We start from the raw sequence: 21,170 nt of genomic DNA, 5'->3' as shown, positions 1-21,170 counted from the left end.
TTTAATTTGTGTCAGAACCGTGGCCTTTATCCTCTTCTCTCATTATCTCCCCGCTCTCTCTCGTGTCCTTCCATCCCCTCCTCTCTAGTGATTTCTTGGCATCTAATACAAGTACAAACTGTTCGCACATGTCCCCACTAATCCCTCATGACAACCTAAAATAAAACAAGGAGTCACTCTAAACAGAAACTAATTAAAATAATGGTCAGGCAGAGTTCTAAAACCTTGAAGGACTTACAGGATCACTGTCTGAACGAATCATGAAAATAACACATGCAAATGAGACAAACAGATAATATTCACACAAACAATCTCACTCACCTTAGTGGGCTGATATCTAGTGGTTTGTCCCAAAGGCTGCTGACCTCTGAGCCGTAGGACAGTAGATACAGTTGGTTTTTGAAGCAAAGTTGCTCCTCAATGAGAGCCTTTGATGGTGTAACATGAGCAAGTCAGAAGAAAAACCACAAAAATGAGCCATGTAATTGATTCAATTAGCAAAATAAAGTATGAAGCATATTGGGACCCTACTGAGAGCTCTCGCTGTAGATCTGCCAGTCTCTCTGTAGAGGCGTTGAAATCAGATGTGTCCACAAGCACTCCGACTCGGGATCCGTTCACCACCCCAAACACCTGACAGATCAAACCAAACCAACACTGAATCTGCCTGACCCAGATTCATGGACTGAAGATCTCTCAGAGATCCAGGTTACCTTTCTGTTTCCTTGGCTGAGCCACTTAATTCGGTTGTGGTACATCTCAATGGCACTACAAAAAAAAAACAGATCAAAACATCTGAATTAAACACTAGTGAAGCCATCAACCATCAGATTCATATTAGGCAGAGGCTATTTGCAAACAGCAGAATTTTCTTTGCACTAAGTGTAGATAGTAGTTGCTATTTAGTAGTTATTTAGTAATACTAACAATGTATTATTCATATGATTATATTTATTAAAATCTTAAATAAAAGCTGCATAAAGCCCTCCGTTACACAGTCATACAGGTTTGAAACAACTTGAGGATGTGTGAATGATAACAGATTTTTTTAAAAAAAATTCTGTGAATGATCCCTTTAATGCCTCCCACCACCGATCCAGTTATCAGACAGGTGTCTTTTGTAATTTTTGGTTATAAAAGTGGGCGGAGTTAGTGTAAATAGCCTCTGCCAACAAGGCAGGCTATTTGCACTTGGTATAAATAGACACTCTGTTCATATTAATTCTTGGGTTGTCAGGTTAATTTAGTTTATTATATTAAGAAAAACACACAATGTGTTATAAGATTAACAGATTTAATCATAACCCTTGATTTATCAATTTATTTGTAATAAAACTAATAATATATTGACTTCTAAAGTCACTTTATGTCAATGCAATGTCTGTTTGCCCCCACATAACAATTATTGTTACATTATTTAATCTGTATCATATACTGTAATGTATTTTCTCAAATAATGTAATTAATTCCACATTTTGATAGGGCTATATAACATATAAATGACGTACTGTATTCAGAGAATGATAAAGCATCATCATAGCGACTGTAAACAAGTAGTGGAGATTATTCTCACTTGTAAAGCTGTTCCTCAAAGTCAGCCAGTGACTCACTGCTGATGTGCATCTGTTTGTTTAGCTCGTCTCCTCTTTCAGATCTGAGAGAGAGAGAGAGAGAGAGAGAGAGAGAGAGAGAGAGAGAGAGAGAGAGAGAGTGAGAGAGAGAGACAGAGAGAGAGAGAGAGAGAGAGAGAGACAGAGAGAGACAGAGAGAGAGAGAGAGAGAGAGAGAGTGAGAGAGTGAGAGAGTGAGAGAGAACAATTTAAAAAACACAAAGAACATCTCAGAGTCATATTTCATCTTAAAATAAATGTTTGGAATAAAGAAAATGCTGCCTATTTTTAGGACCCATACAATATTTTTACATTGACATTTTATTTGTTTTTAAAAGTTTTTACACATGAAAACATTAGAGCATTAATGACCCACTTATATAAGACTTAAGTACCAAAGTACATATTTATATGCCATTTCATAATTGTCACGTTCAAGACGGGGAAGAAGATAAAGGTAAGCCAAGCAGATCGAATAACAGCATAAACTTTATTAAACAAAACAAAAGAGTAATCAGTCAATAGAGCAGAGTATTAAAGCAGTTAACAACACCAGACAATGAGCAAACTGAACTGAGAGCTATATGTACAGAGTGAACAAGGATCAGGTGTGTGAAATCAATGAGTAGCCATGACAACCAATGAAAACATACTTGGTAACCAAGAAACACTGGAAATAATGAGAAATGTTCGTGAAAATTAAACTGAAACAACAACTGAACGTGGCTGAAGTTTACTGACAAGAATGTACGGTAATACTACTACTACTACTACTACTACTACTACTAATAATAATAATATATGCTATATTGCACATTTGTTATGATAAAGTTGCAATTTAGTACATATAAAATCAACAATTTAAAGGCCCACTGAAGTGCCAGCATTATTCAATGTGTTGATGCATTTCCACTGAAACAGGAAGACAGGGCGGGGCATATCGAACAGCTCCTCCCCTTTTTAAAAATAGCCAATAGCGTTTCCTTTACATCACAGCGCAGTCGGAGCCGTTGAGCTCGGGAAAGCTGCATTTCCAGCCACAGTCTAATAGATTCCCCGTTTAAATTTAATATGAAACTATTACTAAAGCAAAACAGTGAGGTTAATCATGCTGAAGATATAGTATGTAGTTTAAAAAGTGTGTAGTTTATGTTTGCATAAAGTTCGCTTTAAAATACAGCATTGAGTGCAGAATTCAAACGGGTCCGATATATTTTCTGGTCTGCGCTCTATGTGCCATTCACCATAAAGAAAATAGTAAATGTGTGAACAAGTGACCGACTTCAGCTGCAGATTCAGCGTCAATTTATAATTTAGGGGGCGGAGCTTCAGATTCTAGAGAGCATTTGATTGGACAGAAAATCTGATGAGAAGTGCAGTGATGTCATCAAAACCATTGATCCATATTGGCTGAAGTGAGAGACTGTAGGTTTTGAACGCGTATATCTTCTAAATGCGATTGCTGCCATTGTTGTGGAGCACACTAGCTTATAGACAACAGAAAGGCTAACCTATTAATACTAAATGCAACTACAACTTCAATTTTGATTTCATGGGGACTTTAACATCAAATAGCAGTACAGTTCAAATCAAGGTTAGTCAACACATCAAAATAACAAGTGTACATTAACGCATGACAAAAGATTATTAAAACATGATGATTTAAAATGTACTTAACGTTTTATTTTTATTTTTTATTTGACTATTGCAGTGCACTTTAAAGTGTACTTTAGTGTGTTAAGTCATAAAAGGTGTACTCTCTTTAAGTACACTTAATTGCATGAATATTATATCATATTATATGCAAGTAAAATATATTTTTATACTGTTGTTAAATGCACTACAAGTGCACATTCAATTCAACTAAGCAGACTTCTTTTTCACACACAAGGTTATGCTTTTCTCACTGTAAAACAGAGGCCACACATTACTACCTTAAACTCTGTCGAATAATGGTATGTTTAGGATCTGTATTACTGATGTGTATCAGATCTGAAAGCATGGTTTATATTTCCATAAGATTAAGCATAATTTATAACTCATGTTTCCTTGTTTTGAGAGCAGCAGGAAATTACAACTCTACCACCTGGTTTCTGAAACCCAAACTAATTCACATGCTTCGAAACCAATTTTGTGTGGGGAATTTGTTTTTGAGGACATAACCGGTGCCAAAAAAAACAAAAATAATCTGTGATCTGTTCACAATCAGACACGTTTACACTTACAGTCAAACCAAACTTTATTCAGACACCTTCAACATTACTCACATTATCACAGTTTATTCGCTTTAGTTTAAAATATGCTAATAAAATATGACAAATCAGTTGATATTTCAGGGGGTTTGTCCGTCCTTCTGTTAGACTGTCTCACAGATGAATTATGTTGAATATCTGTCAGCTGTTAAATTTAACTACACAATTAGATAATACCAGTTTAGCTCAAACAATTACCAAGCAATGCTTAATTCTGTTCAGTCTGTGCTGTAAAAAGGTCACATTAGCAATTAAAGATAAAAACACTTCAGCAAAACATGGTCAGGTCAAAGTGTCTGAATAATTTTCGGTCTCAAATTTTACTGGTAGTTTTGAATATGAAGAATTTTCGGGTATAATATGTCACAGTTTACTTTATTTTGCTCTCCTCGTTACATAAATGAACTATAGTGTCCTGCAGCCACTAGTGAAACAAATATCAAAAATGATATCTGGTGTCAGAATAATTTTTGGTTTGACTGTATCTTAGCTTTGTTAGTTATAACAGGAGCGCTGCAGGCGTCTACATCGGTGTAGACGGGGTGTGTAAGAGTCAGTAAACTCACACAGGACGAGTGTTGCAGAGAGAGAAGGGGCGAGAGAGAGTCAGTCCACAGTCCTCCAGCCATCGCTCTGAGCTCTCGTACACTTCACTGCGATCCTGCCGACAACAGCGTCATCAGTCCATACACCAATGATGCTTACAGTGTAGTGATTACGGTAATAACGGCATGATTACAGGTGAGGAAGTCACCGGTACATCTGAGGTTTGGTTGTGTCTGAAGATGGTGGACTGATCACTCGTCTCCATGTGAGAATCACTGCTCTCTGCCCTAAAGACCATTCAAATAAGACTCTTTATAATCTGCATATCAAGCACAGATGAACATAGAAACTGGATCTGTTGTATACGTTCACCACTCGAGGGGTCCCGTCTTCTTCTGATCCATACAGAGATGAGAGGAACTTCCCGATGCAACAGGCTCTCTGTGAAATAACAACAGTGCATAATAATGCGATGAACACTGATTTAACGAATCTCTAACAACTGCTTAGTTCACTTGTGTCTAATGTTACAAAATATTTCTATTTCAAATAAATGCTGTTTTTTTTTTTTTTACTTTCTAGTCATCAAAGAATCCTGAAAAAAAAGTTGTGATTTGTGAAGAAAAAAATGTTTTCTTCAGTAGCATATCATCATATTAGAATGATTTCTGAAGGATCATGTGACACTGAAGACTGGAATAATAATGCTGAAAATTCAGCTTTTGATCATAGGAATAAATTACATTCTAAAATATAAAAAACAGTTAAATCTGAATTTCAATAATTAACAATTTTACTGTAGTTTTCATAAAATAAATGCAGCCCCCACCCAAAAAAAAAAAAAAAAAAAAACATTGACAAAGTCTAACAGACCACGTATTATGTTTGTTCTTATAATGTTTGGTACTTTTATGCTTTTTGTTTTTTAAAGTGCCTTGAGTAGGTTACTGGCTGTAACTAGTTTTATCAAAAAACTAAAATCTCCTTCTCATGCATTTTAATAGGCCTATGTTAATTAAAGAAAGAAAGTTTTTGAAAGGAGATTCTACATTCCTTGTGACTTTACCGTAGCAACGACCTAAGTATGCAGTAAATAGGGTATTCTGCAGGAAACAGCGATTATCATGGTGAGGTGTTGCCAAGTTATCAATAATGTTTACCTTAACGTGACGGTGTTTGTTCTGAAGCTCGCGCGCGTACAGTATATAATGATATATCGCGCTGAAATCAGTAAACGTCCTTGTGCGGCTCAAACTCATCCGTGACTGACAGCTGCTGTGTTAGGCGTCTCCATAGCAACATACTGAGCCATTCAGCACGAGACGAGTGCAGCTCACGAGCTCATGTTGACATATTCGTGATCACTGCTACAGTTTGCTAATAATTCAAGCATCACTGTTATTGTTGCTGAGACCTAATATATCGGAGTATTGAACTTCAGCGATTCATGTTGAGAACAGTACACGTTAGCTGACAAAACACGAGAAGTAGGCCTACTCATCTAAACGGATGACACTTTTCAATGGAGACAGTGACCCTTACTGATGATCGGTTCGTGAACGAGTCGTTCTTTTGAACCGGTTCTTTTTATTAAACTGACTGAACCAGTTCACCAAGTTTGACAGTAAGCTTATGTAAAACATCCACGTTTCACGCCATTATTGGGTGCTTTAATAATATAATTGCGTTTATGTGGCTTAATTGTGTGATTATGTACACAAAGAAATTATTCATCGTTTTTTGAACCGGTTAATTGAAACGAACTTTGCGGAAAAGATTCGGACTTCACTACGAACCTATAGCAACTGCATAAACCCAACAACCCATGTATGTGAATATCTGCTGTCAAACAAATAAATATTCGTGAACACATGTATATGGTATATAAGAACAATTTTCACAAACCTGTATGCAGGGCCTACAACTGACTTTTTGCCACACATGGTAATGGCCATTAAAAATAAATACATTTATTATTAAAAAAATAATAAAAATATTACCTGCCATGTAACTTTTTGTTGTTGTAAAAACAGGCAGTTATGACACCAACATATTAGATACCAGTGAAAATTCACAATACAGAAATTGAATAAAGCAATCAAATGTAAAATAACACTGCATAGTCTTCTTCACTGTATCAATTAAACAGATTAATCCTTATTATAGTTATGAAAGTTATTCTGTCAAGAGCAGCGAGTGAATTTCGCTTTGTCTTTTGTTGTTTGAATAACATAAATGACAAGACTGCAGCAAATATATATTAGGCTGCTGTCACTTTAAGAGCTAATAATGCATAATTTCAATATACTGATACTCTGTTTTCTTTCTCATCTGTTTATGTTCACTCAAGAAACGAGGACACTCACCAATACGGGCATTTTCAGGTGCAAGAAGACATGAGAGCTCATTCAAGTTTGTTCAAATTAGAAATTGAGAAATTAGTATAGTTTTTATAATACTTTGAATAAGTTTTCATTTTTTCATTTTGTTTTCGTGTCTATAGTTTTCTTATTTCTCATTGGTTGCTAGGATGCTGTGGCTGGTTGATACGGTGTTGCTATGAGGTTGCTAGGGTGTTCATATTTAGTTATTAACATCAATTTAAATTAAAAACCCTGGGATATAACATAATATAGTATATGAGGGATGACCCATTATGTTAAATTAGACCAGGACCTGTCAGCAAACCTGATGCGAGGAAACAGAGCACCCTTTAACACTGCAATCTCACATTTGAATTTAACAAACCTATTTCAATTTTCCAAATTTGCCAAAGTTCAAAAATGACATCAGCAATCTCATCCATTTAATGGCAGTTCCTAAGAATATGATTTTTTTAATAGGTTTGACTTAAATGTCACATACTGAAAAACCAGGGTCCATGAGCAAAGGGAGTCTGCAGTGAGCAGCTCAAAAAGGGTTGATGTTTGGAATATTGCAAATTTAATGGCTTGTTGCTAGGCAACCATACAACCCATGCTTGCAAAAATTACTCTAAACGCAATTAGCAACAGACTCTTCATGCATGCAAAGTTTGCTGTTGATTTTTCGCCATAGGGACAGAAAGTAGAGCAATAGTTACAACTGGATACCCAATAAAGCAAAGCTCAGTTGAACTCAAGCAGTCGACCTTCTTTTATGCCTTTTATTGTATACAGTGAGATACTGAAACAAAGAGTAGCAGAGAAAACAGTTGTCTTGCCAGTAACATGAATATGTTAACAGTAACTGTGCACAAGGACTGCTAACATCCTTTGATAGATAATACTGTTACTCATACATTTGTTTCCTTCCCTTTTGAAATCATAAATAGCTTTTCCTTACCCTATATGTCATTGATGGTCATTACCCCATACTTTTTTTTTTTTTAAATTTTATGATGGGTTTCCAAAAATATCCAGAGCAGAAGCAGTCTTTAGCGCAGAGGTGATGTCGTCCACCGTTGTTCTCGCAAGTTCACATTAATTTAGGTCCCAGTGCGATACGTGTTTTGCCAAAAGCAGTTGTACACATCTTGCCTGAATGCAGGTGGGAGTTTATCTTATAAACATTTCTATCAATTCTTCAATCCAAGAGTTTCTTACCCCATATATTTACGAGAATCGTCTAAAATTGGAATAAATATATCTCATCTGTTTACCATCCCTATAATGAATATGAATGTTTCCAAGGAAAGTGCAGTCTTTCGAAGCATTAATGAAATTAATTTAGTAAAGAATGAAAAGGCGACTGTGAGCATATGACCTTCCAATAAATGGATTGAACAGAAAAGCACATTCAAATAAAACCGAAACACACACTAAGAGGAGAATTCATAAAAAACAAACCATAAAAAACAACTTTTGGGGAAAATGTAACCTTCATATCACACATCCATCATAAATAAAACACAGATCTGATTTCGTTCCACTGTAAAGACACTCTTACACGGTACATTTGCTTTCCAAAAACGGGGAGCGCTTCAAAAACAGAACAAAAAACAGGGTTGATGTAACAAGCAAACATTCTCAAGCTCCTTTTATTCAGTGTCAGATAAATAAATCGCAGCATTTTAATGAAACGTCCGTGATCCAGGCAGAACATAACTTTTTGTCAGGGTGGAAAAAAAAAAAAAAAAAAAAAAAAAAAAAAAAATTGAGGTAAGGAGTTCGTTTTTGTAGTGCTTTACCTACTGAAATGGCTATACCGCACAGTGCTCCTCTGAAACTGAACTCATGCCCTTAGCATTCATACAACAAAAACAGGTTTATGGCACATTAGCAAATCAAACCAAACGAGTAAAGGGCTCTGCAATCAAATCTAGAGATCAAAACAAAGAAGAGATGAACAGGTATAAAGTCAAAGCACAAACACACTCCGCCTGTGACTCGACAGAACTCGGCCCATAGTCGAGCGAGGACAGGCGGGAGTTTCTTTTGGTATGATATCAGATTCAGAGAAATATCCGAGCGTGGTTTAACAGCGAGGCACAGCTTTTCAGGGTCCTGACCGGCAGTCCTGGAGCGCTTGCCTCGTGTAGTGCCAGAGCAAAAATGTTCTTAATACTGTTCCCTTTTACCGTTTTCCCTCTTTTGTAACAGTGCAGCGTCCTGGCGAGCTCTTGGGCCGCTAGAGAGAATAATGGGGAGTCCCATTGTGACCCCTCCCGGCCCAATGTGTCTGTGCCCGCATTCTCCACCATTTTATATCATTTTTCCGCACAGAGGCAGAGGGCATACATGTGCGTGAAGCTCTACGAAACTTAAACGAACCAAAGATAACGGAACTATATTCCAAAGTAAAGAAGTACTGGATGCACTCAGTCCTTTCCAGATGGGCCTGTGTACTTCAACACCCCAATCCTTTGGGTTGAAACTCAAAGGTGCAACATAAAGACAGCACAGGTTTTAACAAAGCACAGGTTGGGGCGAAGGGGAGCATGTGGTCAGACGCACTCGTATGTAGTGTGTACAGTAATCGTCTAATTAGTTTTGCAGTTTAATGAGTTATTATATCATATAACACCATCCTCTGTGGTCGCCCCTTCTTGATGAGTGCCGTTTCTTTCCGTTTCACATTGAACACCCCAGCTGTCCCAAGCTGGGACCGTTCCCTCAGCCAGGAAGACAGACTTTTCCCGCAAACAGGAGCCCCACTATTGTGAAGAAGATGGAGAGCACGAACAGTACATAAGAGGAGCCCACCACTGTGTTGTTGGGTAATTTGTACGGTTGTCCTCCTACTTCATTGATGTAGAATCCTATTGGGAATATGAGGGCGGCCATACAAAACAAGATCACTGTAAAAGAAAAAAAAAGCAAGCGTTATTATCAGGACAAAAAGAAGAAACAGTGGCTGAAAAAGACTAATTTTTTTCGATTGAATAAGGTAATTATACATTAAGGGGAAACGCTTCATTTTACAGTACAGTACTTACAGTGTACTTACCTAGAAAGTACTGGGTAATATAAGGTAAGTACATGGGTTAAGGGTAGGTTTAGGGGTAGATTCAGGGTTAGTACCTAGTTATTACCCAGTTATTACCAAGTTATTGTAATTACTATAATAAGTACATAGTATGTAGATGGGAAACAGGACTGTAAAATGAAGCGTTACCCATTAAAGAAAAAGTGTTTACATCTTTGTTTGACCAACAGGGCGTAATTCACCAAAGCAGTCCCATATGGCTAATTCACAATGTATTCACAACTGTTTTATTCCCGGTATAAAATTAGGGAAGATAGTGACGATTTTTTTCCCCCGTCTACCCTATTTTAATAAGTAGAAAGGCAACCTAACTGCTATTGTTTTAAGGCAGAAAAAGCATGTTTGCACAGTAAAAAGTGTACGATATGCTATTCTAATTTTGTTAATTAACTTTATTCTAAAATGTAATTAATGAACCTTCTTAGATAAACATGGAAAACTGTCAATATGAGAATTTTTATTATTTTGCATATCGTCCAGCCCTTTGATAAACCCTGCATAAACTCTTAAAGGTGCAGTGAGTGATTTTTAGCGACATCTAGCAGTTCGGCTGCGAGTTGCACTGAGGGCTCAGCCCACTGCTCACCCCTCCCTTTCGAAGAAGCTACGGTGCCTGAAACTGGACAAACATATCGTCGTCTGAGACAGCAGAGAATAGCCAGAGTAAGCCAAGAGTGTGTAACATTGTCACTGTTTCTGTACCACAGTCCATTATAAACCACATCATGGATAAAGCTTACAAAGCCATAGTCAGGTGAGGATCAAGGGTCTTAATATATAATATAATAATAGTAATCAGCTGATTGTCTCACAAACGTAACCAGCACATTTCCCCCCACATAGCAAACCCATAATACAGCGAGGGAGAAGAACCACATGAAACTATGCAACTATATATTGTTTCTAACAGGAAAGTAAACGTTTAGCTGGCTCAATATGAGCTGTTACTGTGGCTGAGCTGGTTAAAGCGTAAAGCCTCGTTTAAACTCGACGCGTCCGCATGAGCCCAAAGGTGCGCGCGGCAAAAATGGCATTTACTACACACAATAGGCTTTTGTTCTCTGATTTTGAAAACTATTCGCGATCGACTTAAAATGATTCCAAGATCGACTGGTTGGTGATTCCTGTAACGTTACTGTTTTACGGTCAATGACAAGAGTACTAATCAGCTGATTGTCTCACAAACGTAACCAGCACATTTCCCCCCACATAGCAAACCAATAACACAGCGAGGGAGAAGAACTAAGTTACATGAAACAATCCAACTATATATTTTACACCACTGACAAGGGAAAAGTCACTACCCACGGTGTTTATGGCTAGCTTCTAGCTTTCTGCTGCTTCTCTTTCAAGGTTGTGACGAAACGCGCTCTGTAGCGCTGTTTGTTCGCTGTCGGCTAAGGTAGAAACATGACGTCACAATATGTCGACCTCCATAGAAGGGGATTCCCGCGCCTATGTAGATATAAATGCCTCATTCTAAGGTAATAAAAACATTACGGTTTATTAAGTAAGTTCTTTATACACCACTGAAAACATAGTTATGGATGTCATATTGCATTTCTGTTAATAGATACTCAATTTTTTACACATTGCACCTTTAACCGTATGGATGCTCGACCTCTAATTATAATTGCAGAGAAAGAAAAAAAAACATGTTGACAACAGTGAACCCCTGGAATGTCTATTCCCAATCATTAACCCTTCAAAACCTCTGGCCCGTCACGTTTAAAACCGACCTCCCCCTGACCAGTGCGCAAACACTCAGCATGGGGTCACGTTAGCCTGACAGAAAAGCTTTTAGCGAGATTAAAAACAGACACTGCTAATAGATGCCTGAGTGCAGTCTCGGCTAAATCTTGGTGCTCATATAAGCAAGATAATAGCATCTTTCAGCAGAATGCAGAGCTGCAATTAAACACGACGGCACTGAGAGAAGAAGTGCCCTGATCTGACTGAGGCTGTGCGTGTCAGCATTAAGCTTCTGCCTTTGAACGTTTATGTCATAAACCACTTTAGTCGGTCTCGGCTCTTAGACGCACACAAAGGAGTGGGTTAAGGAGATGAATGGTAACTAGGCTGTGGACAAAAGGTCATGCCCTCAGCAAAGAGTAAAAAAGAAAAAAAAAGGCACTTCCTGCTGTGGTAAATGCTAGACTACCATTCTGTTCATGCCGTTAAAAAAAGAATAACATGTTCCATGAAAACTTGAAAAGAGGCGAGGTGCTTTTTTGAGCACAATGAAGAAGAAACTGATTGAATGGATAGAGTGGAAATAGAAAAAGGCTTTGGCCGTGACACATTTATGTTGCTCGCAGATCTGTCTAAGAGTCTATTTCTGTTGGATGGATCGAAGGATACAGAAATGCATTTGGATTAGCTACAATCGGGCGCTACGAAGCTTAATGATTCATCATTTATATTCTAAGGGTACGTTTACACGACAACGATATGCTTAAAACGGAGAAGTTTTTCCTCTGAGTTTTCCGCGTACAGACACCATTGAAAATATACACGGATCCATGAAAACGACAGGTATAATTAACTAAGGTATTTAACCTTATTTTTTTTTACATTACAGCCAATAACTGATTTAAATAATATACTATTCACATATAATTTTGCCTGTAATATATAATATAGACTCATACACAAAATACTCTTATTCTAACAGTACGCCAGTCTTGAACCTCCAAATGAACCAATGTTACATCAACAACCTCAAAGCATGATATTTTTTCATGTTATGAAGGCTCTCTCTGTTTTACTTTCTTTTTATTTAATGTTGTCCAGCAGTGCATTCTGGTCAAGCCAGAAGTCTGAGCAGACAGAAGCTAATGTTGACGTCTGCCACATGTTGACAGCAGACGCGGGCCGGGAGCGTAACCCGGTGGAGCTGGGCGTGGTGCGCGAGACACAGGGGGCTTGTGTTGGTCACACAAAGATGCTCTTTCAGGTTTGGGTGGCTTGAGGCCAGAGGCAGCTTTAGCCCAGACACCTGTGTTGACCCCACCTGGAGCACAAACACTCATGCAATGAGCTTTAAATGGATTAGACGCAGGCCTTCCAACACTACAACGTGAACGTACATCAGATCTAAAACAAGCTTTTAAAATATTTGCAGATTATTTTTATTTGCCAGTCAGATTCGCAAGCGCCACTTAGATTATAAATGTCTTGATATATTGGATACAGTATTCTAAGGCCATCCCCAAATAAAGTTTTTTCCAATGGACTAGTCGTCGTTTATTTAAGCCATTAGTCGACTAATCACGCGTTTTTATTTAATTACTTACACGGGTGGGAATACTAAACTGGAGCCCTACCGATAAGGATTTTTGGGGGCCGATATTATTTATGTGTATTTTATAATACAGTAGCAATATTATTTATGTGTTATATTATAGTACAGTACCAGTCAAAAGTTTGGACACTTTCCCATTCGTGTGTACAAACTTCTGACTGGTAGTGTATATAGAATACAGTATAAATTAACAATATATATATAAACATTTTTTTTGCAATGATCACTCAAATGTGGTGATCAAACACTTGTGTGACAAAGAAGTGTAATGAAGACTGGGTGAATTATACATTTGAGCTGTGACTAAACTAGTTTGCATTGCATGTCCTATTCTATATTATATTATAAATACTGTTGCATAATCTTCACTAATGACTGTCTTTTTATTTAGTGACGTTATATAATAACTTAAAGGGGAACTGAAGCGAATGGTTATTAAAATTGTAAACAAACTAATTAAAAAATAAAGTTAAAAACAAAACATATATGAAGTTTTCCCCAATACTGAAATGAACATTAGTTGTTATTAGAGCGCAGCCGTGTTCGATGATGTCACTAGCATGGCATCACTGTAGGCTACTAACGTTATGTCAGGCTACTCTACTGCTACTCTGACTGATTTTGACAGTATGGACAGAGAACTGTACAAGTTAACACTAAAAACAGCATTTAAGTAAGAAATTGAATCAGCAATGAAATCGTAAAACTGCATATTCTTCACTGTATGAATGAAACGGATCTATAGCTACTGCTTATATACACTGCTGTCACTATAAGAAGTACAGTAATCCAGGGATCTAGAATATACTGGCACACAGAGAACCTTGTGTTTTTGACACTTTAAATGCAATATAACGATAAAGAGAGTTTAGTGCCCGCGCTGTGACAGCTGGCTGTCTGTGCAATGCGTTTAGGCGCCGCCGTGTCTCTAATACACAGTTTGAAAGCGGCTGAAATCACAGTAATGAGTATCTTGCAGGTGTCGTCGATGTAAATTGCTTATATTGGATAGCATCCTCGATGTCGGATTCATTTAGCAAGGGGATCTACGTTGAAGGTGAACATCGATAACAACTAAGAGGTGAGTGGAACTTGTTTACAGGACCCGTCACATTTATTCCACAGTCATTTTGCAAACAGGTTATTCGGTCCTTGATGGCATCGGATGTGTTATATTCGCTTGTTGGACAGATCACAATGCAATAAGACCCCCATCTCGATCTGTTATGCTCTTGAGATGCTACTTTCCTGGAGCTGTCAAGGTAGGCTACCATGCCAGTGACGTCACGGCTCAAGATGGCTGCGCCCTAGTTACAAAACAACAAACTAACATCACTGTTTTCCCCCTTTGTAACTACTTCAGTAGTTTTAAGTGTCCTACCACTAATAACAATGATAACACATCTGTGATATCACCTTTACTTCCTATTTAGTTTCAGTTCCCCTTTAAATATATCAGAAGTGTCACTGGCAAAACCTTGTTATTTTCTATTATTAGTTTTAATTCCTCTAGTCTCTACCACTGGAGGAAGAACTCAGATATTTTTACTAAAGTAAAAGTAATAATAGCATAATGAAAACATGTTTAATTACATATGTACAGTACTATTATACTATTTTAAATAAGTAGTCCGCAAAATATACTAAACTTGAAATTACTCTATGCAAAATGGCCCTATATAAAGTGTTATAATTATATAAATTATTGGAATATTGCTTGTATGGCTGTGAAGCGATTAATCGCATCCAAAATAAAAGTTGGTGTTTACATAATATATATATATGTGTGTGTACTGTGTAAAATTATTTTGTATATATAAATACACACACATGCATGTATATATTTCAGAAATATTTGCTTATACTATGTATAACTATTTTGTATATATGTAAAAATGTGTTATATATAAAATATTTATATATAATACAAATTTTTAATATATATATATATAAAGTAATCACGCATATATTATGTGAACACAAACTTTTATTTTGGATGCGATTAATCGTTTCACAGCCCTAATTGCTTGATGTTGTAACGTAGCATTAAGCGCCGTTTGGATTTCCTGGCCGACATACTGTTAACGATCTGTCCCTCATGGACTGCGGAAATTAGCCGACTAATAATGTATTGGTCAACTTAGCCTCTTCTCGTCGACTAATGTTTAAACGACTATTAGGGGGCGGTCCTACAATATTCACTATTTTTGTAAGAGTGAAATCATATTAGTTGTTTTGTCATTTTGTCACAGATTTTACTACTTTGTTTTGAGCAGAAATGCCAATTGTTTAGCCATGTCAACGTGTGCTGCTGACGTTAAGAACTTAAAACACTTAAAATATTCAGTGTTTCTTATTTTTTCCATCTCTAATTGAATTGTTTCAAACAAAACATGGCTGGGAATATTGTGAATGTGCTCAATATCACTCCACATCATGTTTGTCTTTAAAACCGCTTTAAAATATCAACGGTCAAGTTCCTTCTTTCAGGAAGTGACGACATCTTTTGGTGGGAACTGATGATTTCCCAGGTTTTGTGGAATTAGTTGGTTCATCTCACTTTAAAATCGATATAATTACAGAAATATCAGCATTTTAAACACTCATGTTTTCCCTACATTGAGAGGGGGAGAGAAAACAAAACAAAACTGAAAATAGCGACCTATCTGGAGAGTTTTTAACCATGAGCACCATTAAAAGCGTCAGTCTTCACATGTGACCCCGATGGAGGAGGTTATGATCCCAGCCTGCGGAGCTGCTCTAGTTAAGGAGCTGTTGCTCTTTTAAACGCCGTAACTACCGCCCACACACACACACAGCGATAGAAAAAGACAAGTGACTCACGAGGTTCAGAGACGGTAAGCGGAGCCTGGACAATTGGGACTATTTCTCTCCTGTTACCACGGCAACCATGCCACTACGCATGCTAATCTCAGCGAGAACGACTTTCAACAGCATCTCTCTGCCAGAGACCAGCTCATAATCACACTGTACTTGGCTATTGTGACACACTGGAGAGCCGATTATACATTTTGGGCTTTTGATTGCACAACAGAGACGACGGAGATAATCAGGAGCTAATCTGAAGTTTTGCAGCCAATTAAAAATATCTTAATACACTCACAATAACTCAAACCATTCGGGCTAGTGCAGGATAGATATGCGGTTACTTAATTTCTACCTCAGATGGTTTCTGGTTTCTTAATTTGGTGGGTAATTAAATGGTAATCAAAATTTTATAGACTTGGACTGAAGGAGCAACCGGAGCCATATCTCGAATATCACACACGGGGTGGGAACGTCTGAACAACAGCGGGCTTTAGTCCCGCCCACTTTTTTAGTTGCATTGTGTTGGTTTCAGTAATATTTTTTCCTTGAATTTTTCCCATAGGCCGTTAAAATAAAACAAAGTATTTTTAATAGTGTTATAAGCCATGAAAAAAGCCAACCAGCTACAAGGCGAACCACAACATTACCAACTTTTATTTGAAACAAAAAATAACTTGAAAACACTTAGTGAACTTTGAAGTGATTCTTTGGATTAGTTCTTTCCTTCAGCAAATGACAATTTAATTGAAAGATGGTGAAAAAAAACAATTAATTTAAAGGTGTTTATCACATCTATAGAAACAATATATTTAAAGTTAAATATATATATATGAAAGTGTTTTGACCGCATCGCTAGACGGACTTGGTTACGTAATTTGCAGTGCATCATGGGAGGGGGCGGGGCTAAACAGCTCTTTTGGTGCAACTTGCTCGCTTTGACTCTGATTGGTGGAATGAATGTTCTGACAGCATCATGGGTAATGTATTTATTTTATGGTAATTCATGTTTTTTCACCATCGATTCAAGCTGCATTCATGTTACAGTAACTCTTCAAACATTTGGACATCAAAATAATTCTAAAATTGCACTTTTCGGCAATATACAACTTATTATGCTTTCTGTCAGCAAATGACAGCAGCTTTTTCTAAATAAAAATCTGTACATTTATTCATTTTTCATTGTCTATTTAAATTCTATTTGCAAACTCCCCACACAATAATGGTCAACTAATTTATTGAAAGTCCTTTGTTTTCAGAAAAAAAGACATCTTGCACTTGAAAATAGCACATTATTGTTGGTCGTTTTCACTTTTTTTTTTACTGTACAATTTTATTTTAGCTTCAGGTTCTAAAGGGTTAAACAATTATTCTAAAAATAAGTTTAAAGAATGTGAACGGATGGCTTCAACAAAAGCATATAGGCATTGATTAATGACTCAAAACTCATAGTAGGTCTGTCTTTAAAGTTTAATATTGTATAAGTAGTTATTGTTAAAAACCAAATTTCTCTATGGAGTACATTAATGTAGTTTTTACTTCAGGAACCCGAATGTTAAACACTATAAGCAACTACCTAGATACGCCCTAGCAACCACAGGGTATTTCCTGCATAGGGAATTACTGGGCGGCCGCCTGCGTGAAATTTCGTGCCGCCTCCGGGTCTCGATAAAACTCAGATAGACTGTCACATGCTCAGATACACTTTTTCCACTGTGACGGTTCTGTTGCGGGTTCCCGGCCTGTGTCCTTGTCCGGGATTTTTGAAGGGACACTGTGAAAGAGGGTTGTACTTGCCCAACACCTATGCCCTGATTAAAACAATTTTCAAATAATCAAAGCTGATGAACAAGCAAGAGAACTTTTCTGTTCATTTCTGCATCTATCACAGGCTTCCAGCAACAAAAACTGTTGTGCATCGAATGCAGTTTGTGCCTGAATGTTTTAGAAGATTAGTCCATCATCAACACAATAAGAAATAGTACAATATAAAGAAAAAAGATATAAATCCTGAACAATACTCAAATTTATATCGTCACAAAAATATCTGTATTAGCACCGTTTTGCCTGAGTATTTGTGGGATTTATATATTTAAAAATCATTATTATAGATGAATACTTTGAAAAAGTGAGACATTGAAATGATTAAAACACTGACTACCTTATCTCATCATTAAACCCAATAATTATTGAGGATTTCAACAAAATGCACCTATGCCCTGATTAAAACAGTAACACAGTTGCGCTGTTGAGGCTCGAGAAGTTATTTATAACATATTAAACCGTTAAGAAACATCATATGACCAGAGTGCTGTTCTCCTGAATGCCATCACGATTGAAACCGAGACACTGATTTCATAACAGTTCAATAAACAAATAGTTAAAATTAAGTCACTTATGTTTTAGACACAATGACTGTTTTTGTTCTGTTTCAGCAGCGAAAAATAGTTCCAAACAAAGATCACAGCAGAACCATAGCGCATCTCACAGGAACACTCAGACAGAGCAAATTTCTAAAAACCCTGCCAACACCCTAGTGACCACATGTCCTAAAAACCACTCCGAACACCTTAGCAACAGCAATACGGCTTGTGCTATAGCCAAGTCGACATTATATTAAGGTGATGAATCTGCAGCGCTGTTAACTATAGCAATTTCCCATTTTACCCTTGAATGCCTCGTATCCTGAGAGGAGGTTTAAATTGAAGGGTTTCTTTATAGGATACACACGGGATCTGTAAACCAGCTTGAAGAACAGAGAGAAGAAAGTTAATAGTGTCTCCAGTGAGCGAACACAACAGATGCTACACACATGCTGGACAGACACACAACACCTCAAGCCCAAACCACAGAGATCATCTATCTCACTGACTGCCTGCTTGTGTGCTCGACTGTAAATTGGTCGCTGTTATTCGTGTTACCCACAGCTGGGAACAGACACCTCATTTGATAGGGTAAAACTAATATTTTGTCAAGTGCACGTGTCTGTGAAAATAATCCCTACTTCTTTTGCAATGGAAAGTTGCACTCTATTCACATTTTCAGCTTTTGTTTCAATCTTTCCATTAGAACCAATTGAAGAAACTCCTGTGTCGTTATTTGAATTAATTTTATTCCATGTCGGTCTAGCATGACCGATTAAAAAAAAAGTCTTTGCACACGTTTATAGTTGTGCAAACTCAGAGTAAAAAGCATGCGTAGTTGGAAAAAATTTAGCAGCCAGACATTTCAATATTAAAAAGGGTTAGTTGACAACAAATTTTTGCAATTCTGATTATATCACTGATAGGGCTGGATGATATACCTAAAATTTTATATCCAATGTTATGACAATCGATATACAGTAGTGGCCAAAAGTGATGTCCATAGGGAATATGTGTTTTTTTATTGACCCACTACAAGTTCAAGTAAAGTACAAAAATATGTGGATTTTCCGAACTTTAATAAAACTTATATGGTCATATATATAAATATAAATATATAAAAAACCCAATTTTTCTTACAAAATGATTTGGCAAAATAGGCAAACTACAGCTGCAGTTTTTATTTCACCATGCAAAAATAAAAATAAATAAATCAAAAAGCTCACAGGAAAACTCCCCCGCATTGATTCACTACAATATAATCAGTTATTAATATTTTGTTTGTTTTCTCTTGTTTTTGTATGCGATCATAATCTCTTTGTATGACAGCCTGGCCAACATTTATGTCTGCACAATTTGGCATGTTTCATTGTGTCAAAAATAAAACAATTGACTCCAAGCACAACAATTTTTTTTTTTATCTTTTAATTTATTTAACCAGTAAGTTAAATCTTCTACCAGAGAGTCCTGCAATCAAAAAATTAACAAAAACAAAAAGCATGCTTATAAAATATTTAACAAATTTGTAAAGGGTAAAGATGTAAATTTTCCTAGACTGGACGTCACTTTTGGAATTTTTGCATTTGCTCTAGAATAATAAAAAAAAGGTGACTTTTTTACCCATAGAAATTTTACTACTTTCTTTTACCACTTTTATTAAATTAACATGAAAATGTAACAGAATGAAAAAAAACAAAAAAACATTGCAAAATAGGAACAAAAGGAGCACTGTAATCATACTACATTTTACACTTGTGCAACTGGGTTAAATTATGCAAGTGTTTAGCAAGTTTTTAGATAAAAAACAAAAAAGTCTATCAACAGTTTCTGGTTTAAGAGATGCTCTGTGGAGTGACACCATGTTCCCACGGTCACTAAAAACTCTTTCACATCGGGAACTAGCTGCTGGAACCATAGACTGTAAAAAAATATGGACGTAGTGTGTGTGACGTCACCCGTAGTGTTTCTGAAGAGCATTTTTGAAGCCCAAAGTGGGCGGAGCCGGACGTCGCCATCTTGGCAGCGCGTCACTATCGGATAATCTGAAAATGGGCAAAGAGGCGGATTAGCTGAGGTGACGTTACGCTAAAGAGGCGGATTAGCTGAGGTGACGTTACGCTAAAGAGGCGGATTAGCTGAGGTGACGTTACGCTAAAGAGGCGGATTAGCTGAGGTGACGTAATGCTACAGAGCCGGATTAGCTGAGGTGACGTTACGCTAAAGAGGCGGATTAGCTGAGGTGACGAGACGCTAAAGAGGCGGATTAGCTGAGGTGACGAGACGCTAAAGAGGCGGATTAGCTGAGGTGACGTTACGCTAAAGAGGCGGATTAGCTGAGGTGACGAGACGCTAAAGAGGCGGATTAGCTGAGGTGACGTGGCGCTAAAGAGGCGGATTAGCTGAGGTGACGTTACGCTAAAGAGGCGGATTAGCTGAGGTGATGTTACGCTAAAGAGGCGGATTAGCTGAGGTGACGTTACGCTAAAGAGGCGGATTAGCTGAGGTGACGTTACGCTAAAGAGGCGGATTAGCTGAGGTGACGTTACGCTAAAGAGGCGGATTAGCTGAGGTGACGTTACGCTAAAGAGGCGGATTAGTTGAGGTGACGTTACGCTAAAGAGGCGGATTAGCTGAGCTGACGTTACGCTAAAGAGGCGCATTAGCTGAGGTGACGTTACGCTAAAGAGGCGGATTAGCTGAGGTGACGTTACGCTAAAGAGGCGGATTAGTTGAGGTGACGTTACGCTAGAGAGGCGGATTAGCTGAGGTGACGTGACGCTAAAGAGGCGGATTAGCTGAGGTG

At 37.4% G+C, this 21,170-nt stretch overlaps 2 protein-coding genes across 4 annotated transcripts in view; both read right to left on the bottom strand.

The window, feature by feature from the left end:
* Positions 1 to 5,690, bottom strand: part of vwa3a (von Willebrand factor A domain containing 3A) — a 50,360-nt gene extending 44,670 nt beyond the window's left edge. For 2 of the 3 annotated variants that reach the window (XM_077230690.1, XM_077230692.1), the window contains exons 1-8: positions 5,569 to 5,684; positions 4,781 to 4,849; positions 4,602 to 4,695; positions 4,429 to 4,523; positions 1,574 to 1,654; positions 714 to 768; positions 532 to 633; positions 322 to 428 (exon numbers count right to left, since the gene is read on the bottom strand). In XM_077230690.1, coding sequence (XP_077086805.1) covers positions 322 to 428; positions 532 to 633; positions 714 to 768; positions 1,574 to 1,654; positions 4,429 to 4,523; positions 4,602 to 4,695; positions 4,781 to 4,812 — 566 coding nt within the window. In that variant the 5' untranslated portion in view covers positions 4,813 to 4,849; positions 5,569 to 5,684. Of the gene's footprint in view, positions 1 to 321; positions 429 to 531; positions 634 to 713; positions 769 to 1,573; positions 1,655 to 4,428; positions 4,524 to 4,601; positions 4,696 to 4,774; positions 4,850 to 5,568 lie in introns of all 3 variants that reach the window. The other variant, XM_077230691.1, reaches the window with a different exon arrangement.
* Positions 5,691 to 7,539: 1,849 nt separating this feature from the next.
* Positions 7,540 to 21,170, bottom strand: part of mosmoa (modulator of smoothened a) — a 46,775-nt gene continuing 33,144 nt past the window's right edge. Inside the window, exon 3 of the mRNA XM_077230760.1 lies at positions 7,540 to 9,686. Coding sequence (XP_077086875.1) covers positions 9,502 to 9,686 — 185 coding nt within the window. The 3' untranslated portion in view covers positions 7,540 to 9,501. The remainder of the gene's footprint in view (positions 9,687 to 21,170) is intronic.

This window comes from Siphateles boraxobius, unplaced genomic scaffold (genome assembly GCF_051911475.1).
Source record: "Siphateles boraxobius isolate OS27281-9 unplaced genomic scaffold, OSU_SipBor_1 15, whole genome shotgun sequence".
NCBI lineage: Eukaryota > Metazoa > Chordata > Actinopteri > Cypriniformes > Leuciscidae > Siphateles > Siphateles boraxobius.
Note: the sequence above shows the minus strand (reverse complement) of the source record. Positions and strands in the feature narration are given on the sequence as shown.